At 39.1% G+C, this 13,995-nt stretch overlaps 1 protein-coding gene across 12 annotated transcripts in view; it reads left to right on the forward strand.

Moving 5' to 3' along the window:
- Positions 1-13,995, forward strand: part of arhgap23a (Rho GTPase activating protein 23a) — a 70,351-nt gene that overhangs the window by 37,511 nt on the left and 18,845 nt on the right. For 6 of the 12 annotated variants that reach the window (XM_047800701.1, XM_047800700.1, XM_047800699.1 and 3 more), the window contains 6 exons: positions 2,346-2,543; positions 6,549-6,573; positions 7,807-7,899; positions 9,012-9,090; positions 9,383-9,437; positions 12,367-13,930. In XM_047800701.1, coding sequence (XP_047656657.1) covers positions 2,346-2,543; positions 6,549-6,573; positions 7,807-7,899; positions 9,012-9,090; positions 9,383-9,437; positions 12,367-13,930 — 2,014 coding nt within the window. Of the gene's footprint in view, positions 1-2,345; positions 2,544-6,548; positions 6,574-7,806; positions 7,900-9,011; positions 9,091-9,382; positions 9,438-11,273; positions 11,490-12,366; positions 13,931-13,995 lie in introns of those variants that run through there. The other 6 variants (XM_047800696.1, XM_047800702.1, XM_047800697.1 and 3 more) reach the window with 4 other exon arrangements.

A 13,995-nucleotide genomic window follows, 5' to 3' on the forward strand; every position in this document is an offset into this window, starting at 1 on the left:
TATTTTTATATAATTGTTTGCAATATCAGGTGGGCACTGGTAGTTCAAGTGGTTAAGGCTCTGGGATGTTGATCAGAAGATCAGGGTTCATGCCCCAGCACTGCCAAACTGCCACTGTTGGGCCCTTTGAGCAAGACCCTTAACCTTCTCTGCTCCCATGGTGCTGTCTAATAGCTGACCCTGTGCTCTGACCTCAACCTCCAACATTGAAGAATTTCTTTGCACTGAAAGGAAATTCACCTAGGAAATGTTTATGATGATAATATATTGCAGTATTGATATCGTATTGCATCGCTCAGCCCTCGTCCTAGTCAAGCTCTTTTTGCTCTTACTTGTAATGCTTTGTATCACTTTCTGTTCCTTGCTTTCAGCACCTAGAGCCATGCCAGTTTGAAAGGTTAGAAAGAACTCAGGGAATTTTGGAATGGAAAAACAGGATGACATCATTTGCTTGACTATGCGAGTGAACCAGAGGCAAGCAAAAGGGAGTGAGATCAGAGCGAATAAATGATAGAGATGGAGAGAAATGCGAAAGGAAAGAGATGGTGTGTGTCATGGATGTGTGTCAAGGTGTATAAGTCACTGCTCAGTGCAGGAACACAGGAAGGGTGTTTCACTTACAGTAAAGTACCAAAAAAAATCTTTCTCAAGTCGCTATTTGTTCAGCTCTTCTGCCTGTGTACATTTCAATTGAACAGATGGGGCAAAATTCTTCATCTCACCACACTTCCTGCCAAAAAAAACCAAGCCCTGACTTCTTGTTTTTGTGTGGTAGGGAAAGGGGATTTTGTGCCCACTTACAGAACCATAGCAACATTCATCATATTATCCTATATATAGCGAGACAAGCGCTTACACCATGCACAAAAAGTAGCACATGGCTCTGCTGTGTGTGTGTGCGTGCGTGCGTGTGTGTGTGTGTGTGTGTGTGTGTGTTTTTATTTTCTCCATGGAATACAGGCATGCTTACAGCATAATTTTAGCTTAATTCTATACAATTAGCTAGATTTTTATGTTACGCCAGAAGCCCCGTGTGCTCCATGTGCTTCATAAGCAGCTCTGTGTTACACTCCTACACACTCAGAGCTTTTTTCTGATCCCGAATAAACTATAGACAGAAATCAAGGATTTTCCTGTTGTTTTCCTTAGAGCCTGTTTGCGATTCCAGACATTTTTCCCAAGCTGTTTTCGAGCAGTTATTCCCAAAGGAACAGTGTCTGGTTGGCAGCAAAAAGTGTGCTTCGTGGAGATGTTGAGAATATCCCTGACCCTTCCTCCACCTCTTCTTCCTCCACTGTTTGCTCAGGTGTTGCCGGCTAATTGATTGACAGATGTGGGACAGTCCTAGAGAATAGTGCTGGGACAGTCCTAGAGAATAGTGCTTCTTGTGTGTGTCTGAGAAATAGTATTCACAGCTGAAATCGGACATGTTTACTAGACAAACAGAAATTATTTTAGGGAATTATTTTATTCATTACCAGGTTTGGAGTTTATTTTCAAGCTCTTTTTTTTAAAATCTCATTATGGATGAGTGGTTCCAAATTATGGATGAGTGGTTTGATTAAAGTGACAGTAACTAAGGGGGCAGATAATTAATAATTATTAATCTAATAATACATAGCTATGATATTTTCTATTTAGTTTTCAGAGTTATTATTTTGATTACTCGAACTGTTTAATTACAAAATCAATTCGGCTTAGTCTGTCATTTGAAAAGGAAAATATATGCGCAAGGTCAACATTAGGAAACACTGAAACATCGAACAGCTGAACACAATAAGGTAGCAAGCACATGGACGAACAGGGGACAGAGACAGAACCAAAACAGAAACAAAAACACAAACGGGGAATCGGTGATAACTTTATTTGACTTAGAAGTAAGATCAGGAATAAAAAATGTGTCTCCAGAAAAATAGCCAAAAGGTTACTGTAGTCATTTAAAGAATGAGGAATGAGTTTAATGTTTGAATAGTTCAATACTCTTAGTTAAATAAATATGTACTCAGGGTGTCTGTGCGGTTTATTTTACGGTTAAAAGCATTGCTAACTACAAAAGCTTTTAGAAACACTGATGTACAGCCTTAGAACCACCATATTTCTTTTATAACTGTTAAGTCACTCTGGAAATGTTTTGCATTGTAAAGTACACCTAAAAAAAATCCCTCAAACAGTTTTTAGACCCTCCCTTTTTTCCATGTTTTCCATTTTCATAAAGCTGTTCTTGACCCCGAATAACTTTCATGAGAAAAATCTTATCTCCGGATTAGATGGAACAACTTGATCCCTGGTATGTGAGTGCTTGTTTGTTTACCAGATCATCATTTCTGTTTTTTTGTTTGTTCTAGACAAAGGGGCGAAGAGATGGTATCCCGTCGTCCAGCGAAAACCCTCGGCCGGTCCTGGGGGGCGGAGCTGAGGGCAGGGGTTTGTCCTGGCAGGGCCCACGGACGCTTGTGCTCCATAAGAACTCACAGGGCTTCGGCTTCACACTGCGCCACTTCATTGTATATCCGCCTGAGTCGGCCTTGCACACTAGCCTGAAGGTAAACTGCCAATTACCGTAAACACCCTCATAGCAACTAGGAAATAAAAGCCAATGTTTACATAGACAAAATGCGAGTATGGTTTGTTATGGCATTAGTCACACTCTGTGGATTCTTAGTGTCTGACATGCTTTTAGTGTTACCATCACTGATGTGGGTCTAGAAATAATCATCATAGTGGCTTTTGAGATTTCCAGGAATCATAAGAGCAAGTTGGTGGAAGCTGACAGGAAGCATTAGGAGGTATTGCAACCTTAGCTCAACCCAAACAATTAAGGTTTTAAAGAATCTGGAAAGATAAATATATGAACCTGGAACTGGGGGAAACCACAAGACAGGTTTGTACAGTGAGCACTAGAGCTGGGCAATAACCTGGTGTAATCGGATATCAGATACGACTGATAATTATCCAAATTAGAAAGAAAATTGAATAGAAAACAAGTGCGGCTTATTTTCATTTAAAACAACTTGTCAAATAACATAAAACACTTAAGGGCTTGAACCCATAGGGGTTACAGATATCAAATGTAGATACATTATGTTGCGTAAAAGGATATTAATGATATTATTGTATATGATATATATTAGTGATATATAGTATTTAGTAACAAAACCAATATAAATGTTTAGTCAGTATTGCTTAAGGAAATTAAAATAATATTAAACTACACTACACAACAGTATGTCTAAATTAGTGCAAAATAAAAGAAGAAAAGGTAATGATGAGTTTCTTGTGACTTCATCCAAAGTTAGTCTGTTAGTCCGGATCTACCAGTAGGAGAATGTGAGCTTTGCTAGGTTCTTGAGTCAGGGGCGGTTCTAGGATTTCATCTTTAGGGGGGCTTAGCCCTCAGTGAGAATTTAAAACAAGAAGAGTTTTATATTATATATTATATGACAACTCTGGTAATAAGAATAGTGAAATTTCACTGCTTTTGGTTGTCGTCTTTGCGTCTTTCCGCCGATTAACGTTATAGATAAACGCCTCCAGCTCTGACTGCGCATGCACGCTGCGCGTACCTGTGCTTCTCCGTTCATATAAAGCAGACAGCTGAAGATGTACTTTTGAAAGACTACAACATGCGTGCGTAAAAGCAAAGTAAAAAAAAATCGCTCTTGGATCAAACTGATAAATAATTTTCTTTCCCATCGACAACATGTCCTGCATTTTAACATAATTTTTATTGTTTATTTATGAAAGTAAAAATTATGCTTATAGTTTTAGGGTGGCTGAGATTACAGACAGGGGGCTGAAGCCACCCTAAAAAAGGGCTAGAACCGCCCCTGACTTGATTTAACACAGTAACTGGCTGTTTATTGATGGTGGTTTGAATTTGGGTTGGTTTGTTTTGTTCATTTATTTCTTTTGTTTAATTGATGTATGTTTGGTTGCTTTGCTTAGTTATTGTTGTGGTAACATGGAAAGATTCACTGTTTTAAGATGGTTACTATCAGTTGATAGCTTTGGGTCTGATTATTAGCTTGGTCAGTTAGTCTGGTTCATTTGTTTGAATTATTGGTTAGTTATTTAGGTGGTTGGTTGTCAGCAAAAAACAATGAGTAGTGTTCTATTGCTCAACTCAACTCAAGCTTTATTATCATACATAGAACAAAATACGGTTACTAAGTGAATAGGTAGAGGTACATTGCTAATATACTATAGTTGTGAGTGCAATATTTTAGGACAAATAAGCAAAAAGAGAAAGAAAGGAAGAATAATTAAGTGGGGACGTGAAAGTAAAATGGAGGAAGTGAGGAATAAAAGGATGAGAAGAAAGAATCCTGACATTGCAGTAATTGTAAAGATGCAGCTTAAAAAGGTTCATTGCTTTACAGATACCTCTGTAGTGCCATGGCTTTCCAGATGATTTCTCTAACAGTATAACAAACTTTCTAAGGATGATACGTGTCATTTTATTCTTAATAAACATTAGACTTATAAAAGCTGATTGTCCAGTTATCTGGGTGTATAATATGGTACTGTGTCAGCATAAATTTAAAACAGTGTGTCTCCTGCTGTGTGAGGTGATGATAACAAGCTGCAGATGTTTGTGTGTGTGTGTGTGTGTGTGTGTGTGTGTGCGCACAGTGAAACAAAGTCCTATTATTATCCCTGTGTGTGCTGTTCCTGAGTAGATCCAGTTTTTCCCCCTCAGTGAAAAGGCCTGTGTTGTGTTTGACTGGTACCACACATACAGACACAGGGTCGAGCTGTACCAAGTCCCGACCCACTCCAGTTTGTTGTCTTTTGTTCGGTGTCATATGATTGTCTTTGCTAGGAAATAAAACTGATTGTTCCCTCTTAAGAATGAGGCAAGCTGGTTCCTGATATACAGCTTTAAAACGTCCCAGAAAGTTGGTCTAGTTCCAGCTAGATCTAGTGTTACTGCATACATACAGGATACCTGCAGGAGTCAGGATGACCTGAAAGAAAAAGAGAGCAGTTGTTCATGGCTTTTAATCGTATATTATTTATTAAGGACTAGGTTAATTTCTGTTATTAGGATTAGATGTCTGCCAGTTTGTCTGTTAATAATTGAGAACTCAGGGTAGAAGTGTGAACATTTCCCAATTCTCGATTACCTATAATTATCAAAGTACATGTGTTGCCAATGCCAAATTTCATGCACAAACGTATATATTCGAGACCACTCATTAATACATTACAGATGTTTTTCAGAAACGCAATCATGTCTCTGTAAGTCCTTCAGCTTAAATGCACCTCGTCTATTTCCAGTATACATTAACTGCTTAACTGCATCAGCAAACATCAGAACTGATGAGTATCTGTAATAATGGTGCTCTGGATCCCATGTTGGATCAAAAACTGAGCTGAAGATAAGAAGTCTGGTTGAGATCCTTAAACATTTAAACAAATATCACTCATTAAAATAGTTCTAAGACCACTGATAGGTGTGTTTACCCATGTGGAATCATGCTGTCTGAAGTACTTGACTGCAAATCTCTTTCAATAGTGCACTGTGTATTAGGTAAGGCGTGTATTTGGATGTACAATCTGCATCCTGAGTGCTAAAGCCTCAGTATTGTGTGAGTTTGTGTAGAATGAGCTCTGTCAGCGATGTACACTCACCTCAAACTGCCTGGTCAGCATCCTGTGTGTGTGTGTGTGTGTGTGTGTGTGTGTGTGTGTGTGTGTGTGTGTGTGTGTGTGTGTGTGTGTGTGTGTGTATGTCTGTGTATGTCTGTGTATGTCTGTGTGTGTGTATGTGTGTGTGTGTGTGTGTGTGTCTTAACTGATTTGACCTACTGATTGAGAAGCTGTTAATTTGTGTTTGTTAGCCAGGATCTTAGTGTGATATAGCTGTCAGATACTCAGATAACATTATCATTAACTGAACATCACGTTTGCTTCAGCATGCTTGACCAATGCTGCCCTCTAGTGTAAACGTAAAGACACTACAGCGCCCTCATTATATTAAAAATGGCTAAAACGTTTCGGCCTGTTTACTCTAATTGGGCATTATGATGGACCTGATGTTTTTGACTTTTTTCAGTTTTTCGATTTTTATATTCATATTTAATAATAAAAAAATTATTTCGTTTTCATGTTGAAAACTGAACCAGCAGTGTTACTTTTTTATTAGGATTTCTAAAAAAAACAAACCAAAAAACAACAACCTAATGCTTCTTAAAACAATACCAGTTTTTTGGTTAACAGTGTCACTTACTTCCTTAAAAAATATTGTGTGTGTGTGTGTGTGTGTGTGTGTGTGTGTGTGTGTGTGTGTGTGTGTGTGTGTGTGTGTGTGTGTGTGTGTGTGTGTGTGTGTGTGTGTGTGTGAGTGCACGCACATATTAGAATAATAAGATAAGATATTCCTTTATTCGTCAAACAATGGGGAAATGCTAAACCATGTTATTCACCTCTGCTTCATTTCGTTTTGATGACAGTGGGTTTTTCTAGAAAGATTGCTCATTGCATACTCATAACATTATGGTTCTGTGTCTCAGCTGAATATTTAGACTATGTTCTTTTTTTAACAGGATGATGAAAATGGAAATGGAAAGGGTAAGTCATGTTTTGTCTATTCATTTTTATTATAGCTACATATTTAAGGTGGGTGACCTTAGGTGGCTGACTGATTGGGGGAATATTTAGCTTTTGTATAATCCTGTCTGTTTATGTTATGGGAGAAGTTTTATGAAGAGTTCCAGCCAATTCTCTTGGGGGAAAAAACTTTGTCTTGTCAAGGCATCGGTTGTCCACTAGAGGGCTCTAGCGGTCAAAAAAATGTATTTTGGTGTGGCATGTGTGTAGTTTTTGTAGACAGCGCTGTGTTTACAAATTTGGAGGAGTAGAAAGAAAGCAAGGAAGGACGAAATCATATCATATCATATTCACCTCTGTATCATATATATGATACAGAGGTGAATACAAGAAATCATCAGCATTTAATGCAGGACATGAATTTTTCATGACATGAAGTTCTTAGACCAGATATCCTATTTAACCTAATTCAACTGTATGACTTTGGTTCCTGTTTTTAATTTTACAAGACACATTACATGTGGTTTGATTAAGGCACCAACACCAGTACTGGTTTCAGTTTTCAGTTCCATCTTTTACTCATATTTGAATTCGCAAAAAAATAATAAAATAAAATAAAAATAACATTTTTCATCAGAACAGACAGATGTGATGTAAGCTTAGCATGTGCTGATGTACAGGATGTAGCGTCTTCCTTCAATACAAGTCACCTGAGGAAACATCTGTTACCGTTTAAAAAATATCTTTAATAAAGAGCATGAAGGTAGCTGTTTTGAGCATGAGGGTAGTCTTGATACTACTCTGCTCATTCAGGTCAATTGCAATCATGGTCTTTATTAAATATAGTGCATAAATACTGCAATGTGTTAATCATACAACTCAGCGTGTCCTTTATTTGTGTGTTTTTATTGTTCCATATTTACAGCACATTCTAAACACCCAAGGTCACTCTACAAGTATATAAAACTAAGCAATCTTATTTAAACTCAAAAATAAATAGATACAATTAAATAAGAGCAATATAGTTTATTGCTAACAACAGAGGCACTAACAGTACTAAATAATACTATAATAACTATAATAATACTAATCAGTATCACTGGCAATGATTACCAAAAAAAAGGTGTGGAAATTGGAATCTATCCAGCCCTAGTCTTGACTGATGCTATAATGATTTGGTGTGTGTGTGTGTGTGTGTGTGTGTGTGTGTGTGTGTGTGTGTGTGTGTGTGTGTGTGTGTGTGCGTTAACACAGGTCTACAGCGAAGTCGGCTGGAACCAATGGACACCATATTTGTTAAGAACGTGAGGGAGAAAGGTCCTGCTCACCAGGCTGGTCTATGCACAGGTGAGAAAGAAAACCAAAGACACAGCGAATGTGGGCAGAAAGTTCAAGTCTGGGTTTGTTGCCATGGAAATCATCTTGTGTTACATTGCATGTGATTGACCTGTTGGCATTTGCATGCTATGAAACGGAGAGATGACACAGTGTCGTCACTTTGTGTTAAATCTATAAATAAATGCATGCATGTTGAAGCATAAACACTAACAAGTATGTGTACATATGAGTCGCATGTCTAATCTGCAGTGAAACTTGAGAAAGCCGCATAGCATACAGTTCTTACATAAAAGATCTTATCTTAATGCTGAATCATTTCTGAAAGTGAATCAGTTCTGAAAAACACTAAAATACTTTTGAATTCAAAATACTACAGTTCAACTGAGGTACTATAAAGGGTCAAAAGCGAGCCCAGACCTCTTAGAGTTTATGTAGAAAAGGACATTAGTGCAACCCTCAACCTCAGGACATTCTGTCTCGCTCTTGTTATTGACCTGTGGTTGACCTGAAGTTGACCACTGCATTAAGGGACATCTTCCTGGCTTCCTGGTATAGGGTTAGATGTTTAAAGTGCCTGAAATTACTGTGCTGAGAGTATGGATTTTAACACCACATGGTCGAAGACGTACACGGTTGCGCCTCGGTGGTCCGTCTATAGCTGTATCAAACATAACAATCATTATATCGGAAAGAGGAAAATTTACTAGGAATTTAAAAATCTAAAGAGGAAATCTAAACAAACGATTTCATTTTGTTAAAGTGATCATTTGTTATTTTTTTTCATGTTCATGTTTCATTCGTTAAAGCTTTAGGATTTTTAAGGAAAACTTTATTTTAATTTACTAAGTATTCTATCCAAGCGAGCTTTCAGAAATGGTGCCTACAGAGATGGAGTCATGTGTGGCTTGCTTAATTCGTATCTTTATTTTTATTTGTCTAATAATATCGATACCAACTTTTTACTGTCTGAAAAAAATCACAATTTTGTTGAAGATATGTAAAAGTTGACCTGCTGATTTTTCTTCTCTTTAAGACTAATGAATGCTGTTTGTGTGTGTGTGTGTGTGTGTGTGTGTGTGTGTGTGTGTGTGTGTGTGTGTGTGTGTGTGTGTGTGTTGTAGGTGACAGATTAGTAAAGGTGAATGGGGAGAGTGTGTTGGGCAAGACATACTCCCAGGTGATAGCACTAATTCAAAACAGGTGAGTCGTGATTGTAACGATTGCTAATGAATGATGTTTCTATAGCTTTATATTTTATCTGTAGACTTTGATTGAAACTTTGATAGATGTTGCAGCAATCATACTTCATCACAAATCATGATATAACAGTTGAATATGGGAATAGATTGTAAAATGGTCATGTCCTAGCTGGGTCCATGTACAATAGACATTTGGCACAACCTTGACGTGATCTAAGCTCATATCTGTGCTTAACGTTATATAATGTTAATATGTTCTTATTAATAGTTCACATTTTTTTCTCTTTCTCTAGTGAGAGTGTGTTGGAGCTCTCTATAATGCCAAAGGATGAGGATGTACTGCAGCTGGTAAGTGTAACATCACACACACACAGACACACACACACATACACACAAAATATGTACACACTAGGGAGGTTAAAACATTTGAATATTGAAATGTTACTTAAGATTTTAAAAATCCACATTCAAATATGAAGAAACCCCTATTCTACATGCAGTCACCTAACGTAAATCTATCAGAACGACAACGTTGAGACTGAATCAAAGGATGTTTTCTCAGGCTTACAGTGCAGTCTGCAGTTAGCTGTTTTAATCCTCAAGCAGGAAGCATAAATAGTTTACAGAGAACTGGAGGATTGTCCCTGCTGTGATGCAAAATCTGCAGCAAAAAAGCATTTCTGTGGGGAAATGAAAAAATAATAAATAAATAAACAAACAAACTAACAAATTATTAAGAACCTGAAACAAGTTTGCAATTATTTTTATTTGTTTGTGTGTGTGTGTGTGTGTGTGTGTGTGTGTGTGTGTGTGTGTGTGTGTGTGTGTGTGTATATATAGATATATATATAGATAGATATATAGATAGATATATATATATATATATATATAGATATATATATAATTTTATAATTTTTTCTGCTTTGCTAAGCAGCACACTTTACACTATATTTCAGTGGTCTATAGCAGTATTTCTTAAATTTGTTGTAGCCAGGGGCCTTTTTAAGATCCCACTTCCTCAGGAAAGATTTATTATATTTATTACAAGTACTAATATCAATAATTTAACATTGATGTTTGGAATAAAAATCAAGGCTAATAAGCATATGAAAAAAAAAGATATTAAAATTAATTAGAATAAAATATGGACATAATATGGAATCATTTAAAAAGTAATAATAATAATACTAAAAATGTAAATCATTAAGAAACAACAAAGAAAGACAGGAATAAATGTGTATTACAAGGGTGAATCATTTCTGAAGAAATCATTTCAAATAATGAAAACAAGAATGAGTGTATAATTATAGTAAAAAAAAAGAATCTCAAAATAAAAATATGTTTATGGGCTGTACGGCCTACACTTAATAAAGAGCAAAATACATAGCCGACTTTTAAAGCAATTTGTCAGCACTAATACACACATTATTTGACACACCCACACACATGTAAAGGACACACATGTGTGTGCGTGCGTATGTGAGTGAGTGTGCATTTTAGAATGCGCTGATGTATAAAAGATAAGAAAAGAAAAGCCTCTTTGAGAGTTACAGCTACTTGTTGAATGTCAGACTTTCTCTCGAAATGGACGATGCTGATATAAATATAGAGTCTTTCAGTGATTCATCTGATTACTTTAGATTACTTCAGCATTTCAGATTTGTCTGTTTCTTCAGTGATTACTAAACTGTCACAAGACAAATGCTTACACACCAAAACACATTCCTCTCGAACAGCACACACTCGGACCTGCCAGAGTTCCCATTATCGTATCGGTCCTTAATTACCTTGTCGTTTACATGATCAGACATGCAAGAGCACTCCGTGCAGAGAGGCTGAAACACACACACACACATGCACCCACACAGCCTACACACTTTGTTCCATTTAGAACACATTAGATACACACTTTATCTACTTATTGTAGAAATGGTTATTTCACTCATCTCTTTTCATGTATTCATATCACTCGTTCTCTATCTGTTGCTCTCTTTCGCTGCGCCAGACGCCCCTCCTTACACCCGCATCATCTGCATTCCAGAGATGACATCATCAGTTGTGTGGCCACTCCCACACTCTCAAAGGGTGGAGAGAGAGAGAGAGAGAGAGTAAGGGAGGGAGAGAGAGAGAGAGAGAGAGAGAGATGAGGAAGGGAGGGAGTTCTGAAGTGCTGGGTTGGGTTCTTCTCAACTAACCATACCAGATAGCAAAGAAACACTGAATGAGAAACAGCCTAGAGAAAAAGGGGCAGTGTTCAAAAAGAGTTCATCAACGACCAGGAAAAGGACAGCAATAAAGGTGAAATAGAGAAGTACAAGCTCAGCACAAGAGGAGTGAGTAAGAAACTGAGGTGCTCTCAGGATACTAAAATAAACCTATGGGAATTTTTCTTCCCACTCCGTGAGTGAGATTTGGTTCGTTTACACGCCCTCGGCTATCTGTGTGCATAAATATGCATGAAATATTCAGTTTTGTATTGATTTTATTGTAATATTATTGTGTTATTATAATATTAATAATGCTTTTTTGGTAGTTGTTCTTGTAGCTGGCTGAACTGTTTTGTGGTTTTTTTGTAAATAGTGTGTGACTGAATTTTTTTAGCTTCCTCTCCTTCATATGCATAAAAGTATTGTTGGTTAGGAACACTAGTATAACCTTCAGCTGTATGTTTTTCTTTGTGGTGAGATATTTTCATGTGATTTGTTGACATGAGCCTTTCTGCTTCTCATGCATTTGTCTCTATTGACAATGTGCAATGCCGAGCTATGGGACAAGTTACCATATTGATCGCATTGAAAATAACAACCAATTCCAGCTTAGTTTATCTGGATGTTGTCTGAAGAAGTCAATACTGCATGTACAATTCGATTGTGAAATTTGGCTTACTTTGACTTTATTGCCTTTTTTGAGGAGTTGTGCCTGTTTTATTGATCGTATTGCATGTTAACAACACAAACAACATTTTTTAGATGCAAAACCAGTAAAAAGATGGGTGTGCTACTTTTAAAGTGAAAAACACTTAAATAGGTTCCACCATGTGTGTTCTGTAACATAGTATTTAGGGTATTTTGTGTGAATAGGTGAGAAGTAGAAGTGTTTTGTCTGATAGTTTGTGTTGAGATTTATTGCTAATTGAGACATGCCTTATATGGCATGGCCCTGTTCATACAACTCAGGGTCTGTGATCTCATCAAACAACCCAAACTTCCAGTCTTATAAACTGTAACATTTTATAACTCGTTTTCTAATATATTTTTTTTTTCACTTTCTATCACAGGCTTACTCTCATGATGCCTACCTGAAAGGGAACGCACCATTTACAGGAGGGGCCCAAAATCTTCCACCACCGCCCCCTCTGTGCTACCCACCACGTTCCCAGCCTTATCCAAGCCACCCCCCCTGCCCCATCTCTCCCCGGTCTCCCAACATGGGACAGAACCAGCTGGACAACTGGAGCCGCTGGCACGGCTCTGCCTCCAGCCCTTCCCCACCACTTGACAACCGGACAAGTGCACCTACCACCACCAGTATGGCCTGGGCATCAGAGGGCCATGAAGCCGGGGGTGTCAACCATAGCAGTCCTGCCCATCGCACTGAGGAAATCCGGTATGGTATGACTCAGAGAGGACGTTCATTCTCTTCCTCATTTTCTACAAGTCCACCAAACCAAGCTCAGCATGGGAACAGCAGCAAAGAAAACTTGTCATGGGGTAGCCCGCCAAAACCTGCACCAGTGTCAAGTTCAAGAAGCAGTGAACGCACCCAACAAGCCCTCTCTAATTGGTACTACAACCAGGTGTCAGAACGGGAGCGGGAACGGGAACGGGAGCGCTTAAATGTCCGCTCTCTAAACCAGCGACAACGCAGTTTCTCTCAGGACCGCCTGGCAGAGCTAAGCCGAAGCAGACGGACACATAGGACTGATTTTCCCCAGAGTGCCTCTCAGGACACATTGCTGCACTCTGGGCAGCATCCTCACTGGATGCAAGTTTTGCCTTCTGTCTGCCAGAACCGTTCTCAGTCCGAGAACCTTCTACGCAGTCGCTATGGACACTCGGGTCGCTCATTAGAGGCCCTAGACCAGGTACTTTGCCCGCTCTCACCACGCCATGAAGGCCAAGCCTGGCGGCAGCAACAGCCCCAGGAGCAGGGAAGCCATTTTAATCCTTCACAGACACCTAGTACGCGTCTTATTCAAGTTCACCGCCAACACCAATCCAAATCTTCAGAGCAGCACCGTTGTCAGCAACACCCTCCCCAACAGAAACAACACCCCCCAAAGCAAAATCCAATTTATTCATCACAACATCCACCACAAAGTCGTCGTTTGACCTCGTGCCAGAGTGTGGACCAGGAGCAGATCGGCTACCGCAGTTACAGTCCCTCTTTTAACCGCAAAAGTGGACGGATCCTACAGCATGCTCAGTCATTCCGGGACCCATCCTACACGGGGCCACGCCTCAGCTGGACCAGTCTTCCTGAGGGCATGGCTCCATCTCCTGCTCCATCAGTTGCCCCTGCTGCTTGCTCAACATCTGGTGAAGGACAGGATGGAACTCATCGTCCAACTAACCATGAAAGAGAGAGTGGGAAGGTAGAGCAGGAGACACAATTGCAGGTCCAAGAGGTGGTGCTTAGGCAAAAGCCACGCATGGGCCGAAGGGCTGGCCATGTCCACCGACTCCCCCTGGCACTTGACGGAAGTGACCCTCTACTTTTTACCTCGGACCCTGAGGAAGCCCTTTTGAAGTCAGAGGGTTCTTCCTCCCACCGGCATGCGAACGGTAATCTTGCACCACTCTCTGTGGAGGATGACTCGCTGGCCTCTATCCCCTTCATTGGTGAGCTTCTCTTCTTCCTTGGGTGCTGCCTTTCTGCTTAAAGTCATCCTCCATTTTTGCTAATT

The sequence above is a fragment of the Tachysurus fulvidraco genome, chromosome 15 (assembly GCF_022655615.1).
Source record: "Tachysurus fulvidraco isolate hzauxx_2018 chromosome 15, HZAU_PFXX_2.0, whole genome shotgun sequence".
Lineage (NCBI taxonomy): Eukaryota > Metazoa > Chordata > Actinopteri > Siluriformes > Bagridae > Tachysurus > Tachysurus fulvidraco.